Here is a 20,063-nt window from a genome sequence, read left to right on the forward strand (position 1 = left end):
AAGCCATTGTTACAATGAAGATAAAAAGGAGAGGCAAATTCCAGTATAAATTTTCTTGGGATAATTTCTGTTTAGTGGATTATGTAACGATCATGACATAACTGAAGATTCACCCTGATTCACTTTAAAAAAATGATGAAACTCAAACTTAAAACTAGGAATCAGACTAGGAAGCAAAGACCATTCATCATTTTGTACGCCGCCATTATGGCCCTGTCATATTTAATTAGATTCGAAACTGAAAGCCATTTACAAATCCACCCGTCCTCAAATTTAGCACTTTCGATTGATGTTTGATTGAGCCCTGTCTTGAAGACGCTGAAGATGTTCAGGCTTTCTAGCGGACAGACTTCCCCATAATTCATCACCGTATCTTAAATGGCTCTCGAAAAGTGCCCTGTAAACCTGGTCTGATTTCGACTGAGGGAGTATGTTTTTAAATTTCCTCAGCGAAGAAAGACCATTTTTAAGTTTACACTTAAGCCTCTTGTACTGCTTGTTTCAAGATAGGTTTTCGTCGATAGTGACTCCTAGATATTTTACTTCATGGGCCCATCGGATTTTTTCTCCATTTATTTCCACGTTTATCTCCCCTTGGATCCGGTTGATTTGTCTTTTATGACCAATGACCATATATTCAGTTTTATTGTTGTTCAGACTAAGCTTATTTTGCCGCATCCACTCTGCAATGTTCTTACCTTCAGTTTTTAAGTCATTGCGCAGATCCTCAATGTCTTTTGCAGAGCATGTTATGCTAGTGTCGTCTGCATATATATTTGTTGAGCTTTTCTCTAAGCATCACTCAAAATCATTTACGTATAGGATGAAAAGGAGGGGCCCGGAAGGTTTTGGTCTGTGGCGCAGGCTAGAGCGATGCGAAATGGGGAGAGATTGTGTCAAATAAACAATAAGACTTTGTACAGCGAGAAAATACAATCAAAACCCTACTTGACAAGCATAAGGAAAGAATAACAGTGAAACTGCGATAAATAACTGAAGCAAATGTAAAAAATTGCCAAGCTCAAGATTACATTGGTATGATAGGAAGAAATGAGAGACGATGGAGTCATGGTAACTGGCAAACAAGTCTAACATGGCTGAAATGCCTGAATGACCACGCCAGATATATAGAGTTTCAGATGACAATTTTCACCAGTGTCTTGGTGACAGACGGGCAAGATGAGACCGTTTAAATTACTGCTCATTTTGGCTCTGGTAGCTGCTGCACTTTGCGAACATCAGACAGGTAGTTTTCACCTCGCCTTTTCCTTTACACGTTTTTTTAATAAGAAAACTTAGCTCCAGTTTCAGCCTGGCGTTTCTCATTTTTTCGCATAAATTCAGCCTGACATGTTTCTTATTTTGTTTCTTATCTTTTAAATGAAATTTCCAGTGCATGGTAGTGTCTGGACATAGCTTGCGCTTGATAAAGTAATTAATGCCATTTCGCTTATCGCTTTCTGTTTTTCTGTTGCTATTCTTTCATTTTCAAATTCAGCTGGGATTTTATTTATTTTTAGTTTTGTTGAACCTCAGCCTACCTTGCTTCTTATGTAGTTCTTATTTTTTTGGCAAATCTCAGCATGACCCTTCTTATTAGGGCTGTTCTTATAAACAAAGCGTGCATGAAAGTTAAAGAATTGGTTTGAGGCTGTGCCCGGGGAGAGGACCTATTCAAATCAGTTACGACGATACGGTGTTTTTCTGTTCCGCAAGTCAAGTGTTCACTCTTGCTACCTAAAACGAGTCAAAAACTTTTAAGCCTTCTAAAAAGACCAAAGAAAAGGGACGGTGATAAGGGAGTTGGAACAATCAAGTCCCTTGCAGTGTAAGGAGTATAAGCTCAAAGGCATATGCCAATAACAGGAATTTTTTGATGTGGAACAAATGATTGTAAAATGATCGCAATTGACCAAAATCCTTCCCCATTTTTGCGGTGTAAATTACTCGAAAACCTTTAAAATAATTATCCAATTGGATGTTTTTCTATTGTTTAATCATCCCCACAGACTGGGAGCTTTTTCTAAAATGTAAGAAAGATTAGTCGGACTTTTCCATTTTTCCGAATTTCATACCATTAAAGTATCATCGAATTACATCTATTTCTTTTGAGCGAAAAAAAATCGCATTCGCGGTTTAGTGTGCGGTTTAGTGTCACATGTTATTCACAAAAGGAAGTCAACTTTTACTTCAGCCATTGAATGAACTTTGTTCTTATATTTTATTTTTTGGAAGGAAGTTTCGACTCACATTGAGTATGATACCAGAGTTCCAGTACAAAGGGCGATTAACACTGGTTCCAATAAAGTAGAAAACCAAAGTGCCGCAACGGACAGTTACCTTTAGCTCAAAATCTAAGGGTCCCCGACCACAAGCGGTTCAAGCCGAAAGTTGCTCTGTTTATTTTATTTTGAAGCTTGTATTCTGGATTTTACAAACGAGTTCAAGGGGGTTCCAAAGCCTGTTTGATATATCATCTGATTGGTCCAAACGAAAGAAATATCCATACTGTCTTACTAATGCTTAAGCGCTGGCAAAAGGACTAAACGCTTCACTAAACATTTCACTCTACTTTTGTTTAGTCAAAAGTTTAGTCGTTTTGCCACCCTGCTTAGTGTTGTTCAGTCGTGTTGAGTTTTATTGAGAAAAGTTTGATCCTGGTCAAAAATGTTAACGTTGTTTAGCAAATGTTTTGTCATTTTGCCACCAATTAACCATTTGTTCTGATCGCGAAGGCGCTCTAGCTGTGGAAATCTAAAGGTTTTCGTCGGTTTTCGTCGGTTTTCGTCGGTTTTTCTGTCTCTACGTGACCCCAAAAGCCCTTATAAGACCCCATTTACACTGTCCCGTGCAAATTTGGAACCGTGACAAAACTGTCGTGGTTCGCCCTTTCGTTTACACTAGCACTGTTGAACCGTGACGATTTTGCTCTGCTATCCGGAACAATTTGGACCCTGCTTTGAAAGCGAACGAATTTTGTACCGTCACGGTTCTGTTTTTTGAACGGGACAGTGTAAACACCTATCCGAGACGATTCCTTTGCAAGATCCCCTACAACCCCGGGATGGCGCCAGAAAAGAAATGCTGGGGGGGGCTGTAATGTCAGAGTGCCGACAGTGAGTGAACCACCCACAAAGATGTAATATCACATCATTTTCGCTGTGGTAATTCTAGTTCGAAAGACTATTTAAGTTATGAAAGTGCCGACATTGCTTACAATTTTTCAAAAATTCAAGTGCCGACGGGGGGGCTCAATGAATTTTTGGGGGGGCTCCTGCCATCCCTGCTACAACCCAACAGCGTCGTAGAGAGCTTGCAGTTAAAAGAGTTGAGTGAAGTTTGATAAAAAGTTTAGTCACTAGGAGCTATGTCACCCTATACACGAAAACTTGGACCGCCACTCATCGTGTGCGTGGGCGTGGGCGTCAGCGTGTGCGCTCCTTCTTGCTTTAATAGAGGGTCTTTAAACTGGGAAATCGAAACTACTTTTTTCGGCTCTTGGAATGCGGATTAAGCAGCAGCGTAGGAGATAGGAGATAGGTAGGAGGGTTGAGATGGGAGGGCTGGTGCGTTGAGGTATTTAACTTTTGTAATTATCCTTCGAAGGGAGCTACAAATAGCTTGGACCACCAGAATTCTTTATAGAAACACATTGATACTGGAAGCTGCCCATGATCCATTGCCGATGATCATAAACTATGTGTGTCTAGTCTCTCATGCAGTTAGGTTTGATTGCTATATAACCCAATCAACACTGATCCATTGCCGATGATCATAAACTATGTGTGTCATGTCTCTCATGCAGTTAGGTTTGATTGCTATATAACTCAATCAACACAATTCAAAGTTTTTTATAGATTAATCGATTCGTCAAACTTTTGTTAAGTCTATTTTCAAAGTACTGTTAACGCCCAAGCTTAAGCATTATTTTCTTTGTAAGACTCAAAGTCACAAATATCTAAAGCAGCGCCCGCGTCACGAATTTGAAAGTAGGGGGACCAAGGCTAAAAAAGAAAGGGGGCCAATGCTTGTTACCCCTTATGCTACAGATTTAAAACTTCCTGCTTCGCAAAAATGGCGGGGGGGTATGGCCATCTCCGGCGGCACGGGCCCTTTAAAGTGACAAATATCTTCTGCCTGGGCTGCCCAGAAACCAAACGAACCGTACACTTCAAAAACCAGAGTACGGAATGTGGAATCCAGAGTTTAAAATACGGAATCAGGAATACGACCCGATTGAACTTTTAAATACACTATCCATTATCGATATTATTATGGTAAGAACGGAACATGAGTCCCAGGAAAAACATTGATAACAGCAATCGTGTAATTGTTGAAGTTTTTATCCTGTTAAAATATTCGTCATCCTTATTAATATTAATATTATTATTATTATATTGTGATGGCAAAATTTTTGTCTAAAATACTGGATTTCACTTCCACCAACACCTCATCCTCCTTCACTCTTGGCTCTCAAGTAGCACCCCATCAAAACTGGTTAGTCCTCTTAGCTCCATCTAGGCTTACCGTAAGCAGTATGCTTGGGTTGAGGCAACAGTAAGGGGGCGTGGCCCTCGTGTCATTCCGTTTCCCGTGTTTTTCACCTAGCTCTAAACAAACAGAATCCACTCATTATCATCTAAATCGCTGTTTACCATGGGCTCCGGCACAGGTTGGAAAGTGGAGGGGCCAAGCTATAATTTATGACGTGTTGTGTATGCGCGCGCGATGCCTAAGAACCTCTGCAAACAGCGGCATCGTGTGAGCATTCTTGCTAGGGGGGGGGGGGTGGGTAAAGAGATGCAAAATACACCCCCACACCCCCGCAAGCTACGTCCCTGATGATTTTTCTAAGCCTACAGCCTTACTTTTTATCAATAATCAGCCCTCTTTTAAAACGTTTCTACGTCCAAAAAACAACTTTTTCCCAGAAATAATTGCAATTTTAGTTCTTTCTGACTATTATAAGGCAAGTTAACTTGATTTGACAACAAATAATTTTTCAAAAAAATCCATGATTTCCAGTGGCGTCACGTGACCATTCTCGATAGTTTTCTAATGCCCACAAAGTGAAATCTCTAATGGGATAGAAGATTAATACTTCGCATGAGAAGTAGCCTATGTCCAAGTCCACAAAGGCAGCATTTGTGGACTGGGGCACAGGCTAATGAGAAGTTGAGAAACGCTTTCAAACTCAACCCAGTTCGAACTAAAACTATCAACTGTACATTCATTTCGCCCCAAGAATTTCGCGACCGTTTTAAATTTACACGTCCTCGAAAATTGTAATTGTGCCCCGAGTGCTTTGAGATTTAATTCGCCTTTCTTGGGGACAATACTTCAATTTATGAATAAAGACACCTTCCGGGGGGCAATGGGCAAGATTAGGCTTGATGCGCATGCTCTTTCCATCCAAAAAGTTGTTTCCTCTCTCATTCCAAGACTTTCTCTTCGTGTTGTTAATAACTAGGAGAATAGGTACCCTGTGTACCAGAGTCTCAGCAGAAGAGGGGTTTCAACCACTTTGCCATTAAGGCTGTGGTACCCAGGGTAAGAAAACGGTCAGGCCGAGATACATGCCCCCCCCCCCCCCATCTCGGTCCTTGTCTAAAATGCAACAGTTCTATAAGGAGAGAAAGGACAATGCAAACTGATTCTTGCGACAGCTTTTTTTAAAATTTCAGCTTATATAATAAAGGCGGAACCACACCAAACTAGATTTGGTCTCGCGGTAATGATTGGTGCCATTGAACGGATTAGTTTTATTGCAGTTGAACCATCGGAAATCGGCTTATCTGAGTAATTTATTAATCTTTTTTTATTTATCAAACGCGTTATTTGTAAATGATATTTTTTTATTTATATCATGTTACATGGGGGCCTTTTTCTTGATTTCAACAGAGGTGCTGAGCCCTCCAAGGCCTCCCCCCCCCCCTCCACGACACCATTGCCTTGAGGTGTCATATTATAAACGTGCCACTGTATTCGGTCATTTGGGACAAAATTCCCTGATTTAATTGGAAGTTTTATTCTCAAACACAAATCTTTGAGCCAAGAAGTAAGGGCCTGTTTATTGGCAAATTTATCCCACCTTCAAGCCTAGCCAATTATTTCACAGGCATGTTTTAGATGCATTTTTTAGATATATAAATTGTCTTATAATAACTCTATAGAGAATGCGATGTTTTCATCCCATCTCTCAACTTACGGGCAGCTGAAAGTAGGGACGCATTTGCTCATAAACACTCTCTTTTATAAGAACATTTTTATACGAACACGAGCCTCAAAATTGGTCTAAATTTAAGCACAAATTAAGAACAAGCTGAGGCTGAGCTACTGTAAAATGCAATTTGGAACAACGTTTTATCTCAAAAAGGAGAACTTTTAGCAATGTGCGGGCGCTAGTGTCTCACTCACTTTGTTGGCAAATGAGACCTAAACGAAAAGTTTATTGCGCTTGCCAAACCTCTCTACAATCAAATATTTGTAGTAATTTTGGAATTCGATTGTAGTAAACTAAGACTGTCAACGAGGCTTTGCATGTATTTGATTCAAGCTTACCTCAGGGTTAATGTAAGAAGGTTATATTCTGCTACTCTTGCTGAATAACAATGGAAATTTTTCTATAATCAGCAAGCAAGCTTAGCTGACCACTAAAAGAACCAATGTTAGGTTCAAGCCAACAAATTTTTGTCAACTGTAAACCTGTATTGAGCTCTACAAATATATTTTTCGCCTGAATGAAAATATTGGTTTGCAAGCAGTTGAAAGGTGAATGACATTCTTTCAGTCGTACTGCAAATACTCAAATTCGTAGATCAAATTATCTTAAACTTGAATTATCAATGTGCATATCCAATCCCACGCAGACTTAAAGAACAGCAAAGAACTTGCGGTATTTCTAACTCGTTATATTCAACAAACCAACAAAATTGAAATTCCAGCGCCTGTTTCTTCTAAATGAGTAGCATTTGTGTGTAATCTTTCATTACATTATAGAAAATAAATGTTGTGGTAGAATTTAAAAGATTCTACAGGTTAACATGTTTCTTATAACAAAATCTTCTATTAGCAGCCCTGTACACAGCGACGTAGCAAGCGGGGAGGGGGTGGGGGGTGTGACAACCCCTTAATTCTCAATGAGTTTGTCGGTAAATTTTTAGTTGGTGTAAAGATTCCCTGGCTTGTCGATAATATCATCTATCGGTAGGTGAAGTAGCACCTAAATTTCTCTTTATCTATGCCTTCGTCTCTAAATGTTGCTACTCATGACCCTCTACCCCTTAGTCTGTCAAACTGTTCTAAATTTTTGAAACATGAGCACTGAAATGTTTATTGCTCAAAGCTTTTTATATCTATATTAAATCTAGTTAATTTTTTATCCTGTGGAAACATTTTTTTATTCAATACTTATTTCAACACGAAACCTAAGTACAAGTTATGATTAGTTAAAAAACCTAATAATGGACGTTTAAACAAAACACAAGTTTAAACAGATTATTTAATAATATGAGTGAATGGAATTTGACGCCTGATTTTCCTTGGAGTCGTGTTTTAATTCGGGTATCCTGAGCTCTTCAAATGAGCTTTTAATTTTTGTTTGAATTGATAGAGCGTGGGGATCTCCCTTAGTTCTATGGGTACTTCGTTCTAAGCTTTAAGTCCAAAAAGGTGGAATCCTTTTGTTGTACTCTCAAGCTTAAATTTTGGGATGTCGAGATTTCTATTGTTCCTTGTGCTATAACTAGAAACTTCAATCCTCTGATTATTCTTGTTCCAGAGGCTCTCGAGGCACTGCTTATTAAATATTTTGTGTGTTATGATAGATCTATCAAAAAAGATGACCTGATCCACGCTTAGCCAATCACTGTTCCAGGGGTCCTTTCGTTTGGCATTTTCAATAATTGAGAATGCCCTATCCTGTAGACGCTGAAGCGTTTGTAGCTTCGTGTTTGGCAGGCTGCCTCAGACAACATCCCCGTATCAGAGGTGACTTTCAACCAGCGCATGATAAACCTCACATAGTTTGGATTGTGGAAGAATGTGCTTCAGTTTTTTCAACGCAGACAGACCACTTGCTACTTTTCCTTTCAAAGATTTAAAATGTTCCTTCCAGTTGAGATTATCGTCCACAATAATACCTAGAAATTTAGTTTTTTTCACTAGTTTTATTTCTGTGCCATTAAGTTTCAGAGGAGCTAGAGTTTCAATTTTTATTATTCTACGTGGATGACCGATAAGCATTAACTCAGTCTTTTTAGGATTGGCACTCAATTCATCGATCCTCATCCACTCAGAAATATTTTCTAGTTCCTCATTCATCATTTGGGTAAGCTGGTTAATGTCTTCAGAGATTATTGTCGTGTGTGTACCATCAGCATACATGCTTGCCGATGAAAACATTAAACATTCTTCAAAGTCGTTAAGGTAAACGTTGAAGAGAAGTGGGCCTAGGCATGAACCTTGAGGAATGCCACATGCTACCCCTAAGGGCTTGGAAAATTTTCCATTGATTCTGCAAAATTGTTGACGTTGGGTTATGTAGGATCGAAACCAGTTAAGCACATTGCCCTGTACACCATATCTAGAAAGTTTTTCTAGCAATTTTTTGTGATCCACTTTGCCGAAAGCCTTTTTTAGATCCAAGAACATGGTCATATTGATCTTTTGAGAATCAATGTTGTTGACATGAGTACTGCAATGTTTATTGCTCAAAGTTTTTTATCAAAAGCGGCACTATTGGCACTACGTCAGGAAACTTTATGCTGTGCAATGCTCATGCTTATGCTGTGAAAAAGTATTCTGTAGTGTTCGCAAAGTTTAATTGTTTCAAACACTTTTTTCTTGCTACTATCAGCAAAAACAAGCTGTGTGCCTGGTTTCTCTTGACACTAGAAGCAATTTTAAGTAATGTATTTTTAATTTTGAGTGCATGAGCAGAAAGAATACGTTAAAATGTCTCTGAATGAGCAAAACCAGCTTGATCTGTTTCATATTTTATGCGATACGGCCATTTGAAGTATGCTGTTGGATTACTGTTAATTCTGCATGGTTCCAAGATTTTCAAGCTATTTCAGGTCCTTTATTTTCAGAACTTCCACGACTGCCATAAAATGGAATTTGCAAGATTTAACTGTTAACTGTTAACTGGTCTTATATAACTTCTTTCACAAAGCACCAAACATTACCGTTACGTCGAGCAAAAAGAATAAACTTTGCCCTGCCAACCCCAACCGTAAGAAGAACGAACTATCCCAAACATTTATTGTCTTTAAACAGTGCTGGCGCCCGAGGAGGGAGGGGTATGGGCTAAAACGCTGAGTTGTCATATCGGTGCTGCAACATCATTGGTAGATCAGAGACCACATGATCACATCAGTGCTGCAACACCATTGGTAGACCAGAGACCACATGATCACATCAGTGCTGCAACACCATTGGTAGACCAGAGACCACATGATCACATGACTTTCCCTCTTGTCTTTTAACCCGCTTAAAGGCATATATCCCTAACAGGAAAATTTCAAGGGCTTCTGGGGAAAAAGTTGCAAAAATTCATAGAAACCTAGAAAAATTAAAAAAGCAAATCTAGAAAATACACATCTCGTGAAAATGATCGAAAAAAGTAAAAATTGCGGCAATATTTCTTAAAATCAACTCAGTTGAAAGAGCGTTCAGATGGTGCCTAGCAAAAGAGACAAAATGGAAGTGCCTTGCAATGTAGACTTTGTTTCTTTTAAAACTGAAAAAATTGCGTTAAGAAAGAGATTGCGTTAAGAAAGAGATTGCAAACATTTTTTATAAACTTATCTTTCTTTAAAAGAAAAGGGTATGCTTTTAACTATGAGACAGTCACTACCCCCATGCCTCCACTTGTGGGGGGGGGGGGAATCCAACTTTACGTTTGCCTGGGCTGAATTTTATTATTTTAGCTACGGTATGTTGTAAGCTGTGTGGCTCAATAGGTCTCCGGAGAAAACATTTCTGAGAGAGATCTAATACACGTACAATAAGACAAATTTTCCTTTGCATCACGTATCAACAGGGTTAGCTTGCGCTTCATTTCTTCCTTTTTCCAACAGACAAAAATGTCCAATTTTAGACGCAAATCAGGACTAAGAGAAATTTCAACCCTCAAGACCAAAATTAAATGCAAAAGAGAATGACAATTTTAGCTTTGAAAATGAATCAACCTTGAAATTAAATCCAAACATTTTATTTTCTATGTAGATGTCGCTGATTTTGAGAAAGACGAATCTCTAACTGAAACTTCTACCGACTTGAACGAAGAAGAACCTAATAATGGAATCAGTGCTGATACAAACAATGAAGTGAAAGATCCATTCTGGCATAGTAGACGTCGTAGAAGACCTTATATCCGACGCAGAAGATCTTATGTCCGACGCAGAAGATCTTATGTCCGACGCAGAAGATCTTATGTCCGACGCAGAAGATCTTATATCCGACGCAGAAGATCTTATGTCCGACGCAGAAGATCTTATGTCCGACGCAGAAGATCTTATGTCCGACGCAGAGGATCTTATGTCCGACGCAGAAGATCTTATGTCCGACGCAGAGGATCTTATGTCCGACGCAGAAGATCGTATGCTCGACGCAGAAGCTCGTATTTCAGAAGAAGATCATCACGAATAACAAGTAGGCGATATTTACAGGATTGACTTCAGCAAGTCTTTGCAATCTTTCTGCGTCAAAATGAAATTTTCTGATTGGTCAGATCTTGGCAAATTTTCTTATTTATGTGACGCGATATTTCCGTCGTAATAGCGTTAGCCTACATTAAAGTAACGACATTGCATGAGGTATTTTATCCGGTAATGGCTTTTTGGGATCAATTTTTCTTGCTTGTAACTTTTTAATCAGAAAATTTACATGTGATGAGTTGACAAAGAAACAAAATGAAGATTTTATAGGAAAAAAGACATAGTAATAAAGAAAAGGTTAAATATAAAGATGAGAAAAAAAGAAATAAAGAAATAAAAAATAAATGAACAAATAAAGAAATAAAGAAATAAAGAAATAAAGAAATAAAGAAATAAAGAAATAAATGAAGAAATAAAGAAATGAAGAAATAAAGAAATAAAGAAATAAAGAAATAAAGAAATAAATGAAGAAATAAAGAAATAAAGAAATAAAAAAAAAAATAAAGAAATAAAGAAATAAATGAAGAAATGAAGAAATAAAGAAATAAAGAAATAAAGAAATAAAGAAATAAAGAAATAAAGAAATAAAGAAATAAATGAACAAATAAAGAAATAAAGAAATACAAAAAATTGGTAGGATTAGGGACAAGCATATACATTTTATTTAACGGCGTTAAAACAAATTAGGTGTTCAGTTTCAAAATATAGAAAATTGTGTTACTCACTTTTTGAGAGTATATAAGGCGTGACAACACAAACCACGAAAAAACGCAGAAATCGGCCAAAGTCGCAGAAAAAATTTAGAGCCTACATCTATAGTAGTAATAAGATAATCATGAGAAGAGGCAACATCGGATTTAAACTTACTATGTATAGTGTGTAATTCAGTATCAAAAATAAATTATTTTGCATAGGTGATTTTCAAGACATGCTAAGTGATTGCTTGCTACCTCAGTTGAGTAAGAATTTTGAAGGCTTGCCCGTTGTCAAAGAGGCCCGTCCATCTTTTGTCTATTTACAACCTAAAGAGAAAATTTTTAATTCTTATTAAGTATGATATTCTGTCAACAGAGCCTATAAAATGCATTCCAAACAAGTTCCGTTATGATTCTTGTGGAAGGAGATGTACAGTCGCAAATGGTCGCCTTGTCAACTGCTATAGAGTGAGAAAAGACTTCGAATCGATGTCCTTAACAGAGCAAAACAGATACGTTAAAGCGTTCAAGACCATATCAACGAGGCAGCCATACAAACGAACATATGACAGACTGATAAAAATGCACGAGACAAACTTTGAAACCCGAATCCATCAACAACAAGAATTTCTTCCATGGCACAGGTCGAGCATTTTTTTACATTTTAGTTGGCATAGTTCAAAGGAACGTAGGAAGAAAATGTTAAATTAACTGAATTTTATTACAAAATGTTCCTTCCTTCATCAATTTATACACTAATGTATTCATCAATTCATTTCTATCAATTCACTTGTCAATTCATTTATCAATTATTTCACTATTCATTCATTCATTTATTTATTTATTTATTCATTCATTTATTCATTTATTCATTTATTCATTTATTTTTTTATTCATTTATTCATTTATTCATTTATTCATTTATTCATTTATTTATTTATTTATTTATTCATTCATTCATTCATTCATTCATTCATTTATTCATTTATTCATATTTTCTTGATATCCCGTTCTTTATCAATAATTTGTTTAAATTTTCTCTTTCATTTCTACTATATTTTATAACTCATGAAGGCTCATGGAAAGATCAGCATTCATAGGGATATATCTAAGGGCCTTGCACACACCTTTTAGCCTGTGAGCTGAGAGGTGAGATCTCACTCTTCTATAGAATCCTTTGTGATTTTCGTCTTGCGTTTATATGGAAGACAACTCAGCCCGGTTAAGTGGGATACCGCTGCATGAGAGATGGGATCTCACTGAGGTGGGATGAATTTTTTCCATTTAAACGCTGGAAGGTGGGATGGAGCTGGAGGATTGGATGCAATGTTTTCATATAAACGTGATCAAATTTCGTCTCACTAGTCAGTACACAGGCGGAAGGTGTGATGATTATCTTCATATGAAGCAGCTTGCGATCATGGGCTCAATTTTAAATTGAAATACTATATCATTCAACGAAAGTTAACTTTTGCGGGAATTTTATGTTTTTGCTTTTCGTTTTAAATACCAAAATCTACTTTCTCAAAACCATAAAGTAAAGGATACATTCAATTCAACTATTGAATATATTAACAAGTAAAAAAATGTTAAGGTGACTCTTTTGTTTCAAGGTGGTTCAATCTCCAGATTGAGAATTTGCTGCAGAAAGTCGACTGCAGAGTAACACTTGCCTATTGGGACTGGAGTTTGTGGTCACATGATCCCTGGAATTCTAAGAAGATCTGGAGTGTAGGACAAGGTATACTTGTTTTTTGGGGGAAATTGGGGGAACTGTGAATGATAAAGGTATTGCTTTCACTAATCGGCAGGAATGATTTTGTATTTCGTCTAAACTTTATGATGAAAACTTAGGGGAGGGGTGATGTTTTGGCAAAGTACTTTTTAAACGTGGTTCTATGGCCTTAAAAATGTCTTTAGATAACCGATTATTAGTTTTTGCCCTCTATGATTGGTAAGATTAGCGATTCCTGCTGGCGAAAGGGTGTTTTCTGACAGTAAAAATGGCACGACCTAGACTTTTTACCACCCCCCACAAAGCTTACTTTAATACGTTGATTTTGATGACCCAGATACTGAAACATTTAGGTCAGCCGTGTAATAAATCCGAAATTTGCATGGCCTTTCATGTGCTATTCGCGGCACCACCATTAAACTGAGATTTTTTTAAGAATACTTCAAATTGGGCCAAAGCCTAGTAGCTTACCATGTTCTTATAGTTTACGAAACACAATAGCTGTAGTCGGTTATGAATCCAGTCAGGCTGCCTAATTAAGATCTTGGTTAGTCTAAAAGAGTTGGTGTTGCGTCTGAGTTCAGAGGCAAATATATTGCATTGAACTGATTTAATTATAGGTCTTGGTGGTAACGGCAGAAGAGGCGACGGGTGTGTAACAACTGGACCCTTCCGTGTTGGAGTATGGAAGACGACCTCAGGTGACTGTTTACGAAGAGGTTTCAATGGAAACCCCCCAGATGCTGATCAGGTGGCAGTGACTCTTAGAGAACCAACATTCCTTAAGTTTGAAGTCATGTTACGTGTCAACATCCATGAAACAATGCATTGTTTGATAAGTAAGTAAATTTATGGTTGTCAACTTTAAAATACGCTCCATCCACTTGTACACAGATACTTTGCCTAGGCCAAGTTACTTCCCACTCTACACTTCGTCGTTGCGGACTCGGCTTCCATCTGCGCGTAGCTAATCGGATGTACTTTTGACTTCGCTACGAGTCCGGTTTCACATTGATGCTCAAACCGGACATTATTCAACCCGTTGATTTATGCGCACGCGCTGAAGGTAATAAATATGCACAGATATGTCTAAAATACGTCAATGAATTTAAATGTTTTGGACGGCAACAAGGCTGCTTGAATGTTCTTCTTGTGGACATAAAATACCATAGTCACAAAATCTATGTTAATCCAAATTGCTTGCGTATTTGCGGCAGGGGACAAACAAATATTTAGGCTAGGATACTATGAAAATACATGAAGAAAAGGACTGCTTGATATATTAGTGAATTTTTATTAAAACCCGTTTCAAACGTTTCATGTGCCGAACTTAAATCGAAAATTAAGTACATGAGAAGTGCGACGTTTAAATTGATAAGGTACGGCAGATTGATTTAAGAGCAGCAGAAATATTTGGATCGGCAAATCTTGGCGAGCTATGCAAGCAAAGCGCGGCTGGCTTTCAAACGTCGGAATTTTCATGTTTCGAACTCAATGCATAATTTATTTTCTATCCCACAATTTTTTTTCTTTGGCGGAGAGCCCATGCCTATAATTGAATTTCGGCGCGAATCAATATGGAAACAACAACGTCAACATGTCTCTGCATATGCGAAGGTTTCTTGTGATTTGCTCTCTTGCTTCTGTGTACCGGCTTTCAGATGATATTCTATCAACCCTGGCTGTGTTGAAGTCTTCTGCATGTTCTCTTCTCCTTCATTCCTTCTTTAGCTGCTCCCAGTTTCCTCGAAGCAGTCAACAACAAGACAGCAATAGCACCATTCCAACTCTCTTTCTTCTTTGCTTCACTACAATCTTTAACCTTACCTCTGCCAATTTCCGCTTCCATCTGGATCAGCAATCTTCACACAAATGCAAAGCTGATGTTTTCGGGCCATCTTGAATATCCGTTATCAATCCTAAAATACTTCATGTAAAAAAATTCAAAGACTTGAGCCCCTTGAGCGGCACAATTGAGCCCAACATTTGGAACGGCAATCGCACCAAACAAGTCTTGGTGCTGCACCAAATTGAGTTCAGATTTTCAGATTCGCATCCTTTCTTTCCATGACAATATATCTATTTTCTAATTACTCTTAATCCATTTTACTTTGTTGCTTCAAAAACGCATATCAAAGAAAACCTGAAATGCATGAAAACTTTTAGTTTTTATATTCCCCACTCTTCCCTACTCTTAGTTTTCATATTCATTTTTAGCATAAGAGATTTTTTATCGTCAGGATATTATCTTGGGAGATTTTGCTGAAAATTTTATTATTTTATGTAATGGGACTGGAATAATTCATCTTTTTACTTCAAAAAAGTGTCCCGGACACAAATAGTTGAGACTTTTCAAGTAAAGTTGATATTTTATCTTTCTTTTGAAAAATAACTTTCCCTCTTCTCTAATTTATTATTGAATGCATGATTTGGAAGGGGAAATGATAGAACTACAAATCCAGCATTGACTTTGGGGAAAGGGGGAGATCCGAATTTACAGGGGCAACGTAAAGTAGAAAATTCCAAAATTGTATTTGTGTCAACAGTTTTATCTGAGATTGTAGATTTGAACGGAAAGGAATGAAAAAGTGAGGATGAAAATGCTTAATATAAATAGCAAGAAAAGGATGGGTTTTATGCTGCTCTAAAATTTCTTAAACGCAAAAATATTTACTTTAGTTCGATGTTTGTTCTTGATTATTTTGCTTAAAATATGAAACTTTTGAATGATTTTTAAGGTGCCTAGTGGCAGCTGTCTTGAGAAATTGACTGTGTTTTGTATTCTCATGCGGTACGGTATTAGGCCGGTTTTGAAAATATGGTCGCAAAGCATGCCGGTTGCGCAAGAGCCGTTAATACAGCCCTTTTAATATTTTGAATTTTGCTCACTTTTCTACAGATGGCACAATGTGCTCTGCGAGATCAGCTGAAGCGCCAGAATTCTTCTTCCATCACTCCTTTATCGACAAGATATGGGCAGATTATCAGAAGAAGGGAATCAAGCATAAGTTTGCATACTTCAACACAATAAGAAGAAAGATGGTTGGCGTAAATTATTACCCACGTGCAGTGCTGGACAACAGCAGACTGCCTGGTGGAGTTCGTGTTTTATACGAGGAGCCAACAACTCATTCGGCTAAGAAGATAAGAGCATTCTTAGCAAGTAAGTTTGGAGGTCTTGTTCGTGTGTAAAACCTTTTTGAAAATCAAACCCAATGGATCCTAACTCACACTTTCTGTGTTGGGATTTCATCTTACAGCTTAGTACTTTAACCCACAGATTGTCTGTTTAGGTTGAGATCGTTAGTGATCAAATTCATAGATACTGGACAATAGGATTTTCAGGAGAATTGGGTTCAAATCTGATGATTTGCCACAAGCCTAGACTTGTTTTACTGACCAGCAATGATCCGTTCCAGGTTGAGGTCATCGATTTTGCATCTTGCTTTCTACAGATCTTACTCAATAATTGACTTCAGATTTGAATTCTTCATATTGAAATTTGTTTATACTGAGAACTTCATATCGTTGGGACCGTTCGGTTGCAAGTTAGGTCTAATTGAATATTGAGATACTTTCATAGATTTGACCGGAATATGCTGCTGCAGTGAAAAAATTTCACTACAGCAACAAATTCCATTGAAATTTATGGGAAAAGCTAAATCTTGAAAATGGATTAATTTGCTGTCTGACGTCCTAAAGAACATGACATTTTCGATACAGATTAACTTTAACATGAAGATTCCAATTCTATGATCCATTTTGGCAAATGTAAGATAAAAATTGCCCAAAACAGAGAATGACTATAAGTTTCAACAATATGGTTATCTGACAAAAGCTGATCTACTCAATCTTTTTTAAAGATCAATGATGCAAAGCACAAAGTAAATTGTGATAACGTTAAGTAATCAGGCATCATGGCCAGACTTGATGGGGGATGTATAGAGTGCCGGTTATACGATTTCAGCTTTAGAGGTGACTGACACGCAAAATTAACTTGGCCTCAAATGAAAGAACATCCAGCATAAATACCCGATACATTATTATTTGTTTAATATTCAACACAGTTTTCGAGTTATTGAGCGTCAAAGTTAGCCACCGAACCTTTTCTGAGCACGGACGCGTTTGCCCGAGCCTTCCGCATAATCGTGACGTCACAAACACTGTGTTCACATCACTTGAGCAACTCGACAGTCTGGAAGGCCGTACTTTTTTGACTTTGTGGAAGAGCACCGATACATTAATTGAAAAGGTTTTGGCTCCATTTCGACAACCTGTCTTCTAAAGTCTTCTTAAACAGCGCAATACACGTGCCTTTAGGCCTTTCTATCATTATAACGTCTAGCAGCTCTGTATTTGCTAGACGTTATAATGATAGAAAATGCCCTAGGCTAGAAAACCTTAGATGTCCGACATTTCTATTGCCGTTTTAGCTGCTTGAATAAATGCTCAAAGAATTAGTCTTGTTTATTTGTATCTTGTAGAACTAAGCACGAGAGAGCTTCAAACATTGCGTCGTCTATCATTTTCAAGAACACCTGAATCTGCAAAGAGAATGTTCCGTTTGTCTTCCAAAGAGAGAAAATTAGCCAAATCTTTAGAGAATGAAGCAATGAAAGGAGTTGAAAACAAAAGAAGCAGTTCCATCTTCGCCAGGACATTTTCCTCGTTGGAACGAGTAGAAGGCTTCCGCATTCCGAAGTACTGCTCTAGGCCGAGTGCCTATAGAGGGGATAGCCCAGAAGAGGATCAAAATACCAATGTGGAGGAGAATACTGAGGTTGAAGAGTTGAATGAAGTGGAAGATCCGACGGAAGAAGAAGAAGAGTGAAAACTCCAGAAAACTGCTTTATACACTTTTGTAGGATTTAGGTAACGTTCTTTGCTTAATTGAACTAATATGATAAGCGGTATTTGAACAAACGATAACAGTGTGGAGCCGGACCGTCTAGATGTCCTCCAGGATACCTTCTTCAAAAGCTATGCATTAAGATGGTATCTCAATGTATTTGTCCGCTGAAGTTTGCAGGCGGTTTTTGCGCTCTTTGTTTGTGTAGCATGTGCATGACAAATTTATTTTCTTTCTATCTTTGGGAATATTTAATATTTTGAAATAACCGAGGAATCTTTATTCTATCACAATCTGTTAGTTTGATTAGATTTGAAAGCTGAATTTAGTAGTATATTCAACATGCTATAACTTAGCACCATTTGCGACAAAATTGGTGCAAATCCAGGCAGTGCTTTTACTTGGAATTCAAATACAAAAAAGGAATTTTATGCCACATGATATCCTTTGCTTGACTTCTACAAGCTCTCTGTGTGTTTTTCAAAGTAATTTTCCTGTTTTGAATGATATAACAAGTTATTTCTTCAGATAAAAGCAAGGGTTAAGAAGTCGCTTTTCAATTATGAAAAAGGTTTTGTGATTTATCAATACAGCAAGACAAACAAATATGTTTTCTCAATCTTTCTTTTTGGACTATCAATATATTTTTAAAAATAATTTATTGCCACTCTGTTTTTCATCAAAAGATGTTCACTACATAATATGACTAATAATGCATTACAATTTAATGACAAAGGCATGATAAGAAGGTATTTGGCGAAGGATAGAGTAAAATTTATATTGAACCAAATCAGTTTCCTGGATACAGACAAATTTAATTGAAATTTTCTCCCAGTTGTTTTCAAGGGTTTAAAGATACTAGGTATAGAATGACAAAAAACTTTTGCTTTAAAGCATAGATTGATTGAATTATTCGTCATTTGAGATTTGTCGAAAGTGTAAAATATTTTAATAATTTTAGGAATAGAAGGTGAAGCCAACAAACCTCTCGTTTTAGCCTTGCTTTCAATTGTTCTCTCTTTTATATCTTCTATCAAACCAATACGTTTCATATCACTTTTTGCAAAAAATGTAGAATTACATCAAGTGTCAGCCCTAAGCCCACACACCCTATTCATGCTTGCTATGGTTGAAAGATAAGAAAAAATAGGAACCTATGTTCGCAAATGATCCAGTAGCTATTGCTGACTGCAAAATGCAGAAATAACGGAATTGATTTTATGTATAAGAGAAGACATTGTTGGACGAACTATTAGAATGTTTTTAATAAATAGGACGCTATTGAAGTTAGTTGGGGTTGTGGCGCTTAAGAGAAGCGAAAAGGGTAGGGGAAAGTGGAAACAGATGTCTGGACCTATATACGGCAAGCTAAAACATAACGATAATATAGTTAGCATTACTCGCTAACTCACTCGATAACTTATTATCAATTGATAACGACTACATGCCTGAAACGTCGTGTTTTTAACAATCAAACTATTATGTTTTCATTCTGGTACTAGATTCATTTGCTAACTATATTATCGTTATTTTTGATGAAGTACCACACACAACGTACATATTTAAATGGATTAAGCTAAAATATAGTGGGCGAAGGGAAAGGGGCAATATCAAAGTTGGTTGGCAAGAGAATGGCACTCGTACAATGATGTGGTGAGAGAAGATGACACTGATCTAATTAGAGGCCGAGTCAACTTAAGAGGGGCTACATTGAGGTGGTTTGGCCATCTTGTAAGAAAGTCAGGGCACTCATACAATGAGAAGCTGTATTGAAATTGGAAGGGTGATATTCAGGTGGTTTGGATATTTGGTAAGAAGACAGGGCACTCATACAATGAGAAGCTGTATTGAAACAGGAAGGGTGATATTCAGGTGGTTTGGCCATTTGGTAAGAAGACAGGGCACTCATACAATGAGAAGCTGTATTGAAATTGGAAGGGTAATATTCAGGTGGTTTTGCAATGTGGTAAGACCAGAGAACATTGATTTGCAAGTCACAGTGAAACCTGTGTGGACCAATGGAGAAAAAAATACGAGATGTCGACCTACAGGGCTTGAAATGAAGGGTGATGATGACGATAATAAAGAATAGTTCATGTAAGCAATTGATGTTAAAGATGTCA

General features: G+C 37.4%; 1 protein-coding gene across 1 annotated transcript; it reads left to right on the top strand.

The window, feature by feature from the left end:
* Window positions 1-1,085: 1,085 nt before the first annotated feature.
* Window positions 1,086-18,376, top strand: LOC135688926 (uncharacterized). Its single transcript, XM_065205992.2, has 7 exons — window positions 1,086-1,246; window positions 10,231-10,656; window positions 11,733-12,000; window positions 12,970-13,097; window positions 13,712-13,930; window positions 15,991-16,254; window positions 17,576-18,376. Exons 1-7 carry the CDS (start codon window positions 1,180-1,182, stop codon window positions 17,920-17,922), a joined length of 1,719 nt encoding a protein of 572 aa, XP_065062064.2. The 5' UTR covers window positions 1,086-1,179; the 3' UTR covers window positions 17,923-18,376.
* The last annotated feature ends 1,687 nt before the right edge of the window (window positions 18,377-20,063 follow it).

Source organism: Rhopilema esculentum, chromosome 9 (genome assembly GCF_057945365.1).
Source record: "Rhopilema esculentum isolate cy_ngs chromosome 9, ASM5794536v1, whole genome shotgun sequence".
NCBI classification, from domain to species: domain Eukaryota; kingdom Metazoa; phylum Cnidaria; class Scyphozoa; order Rhizostomeae; family Rhizostomatidae; genus Rhopilema; species Rhopilema esculentum.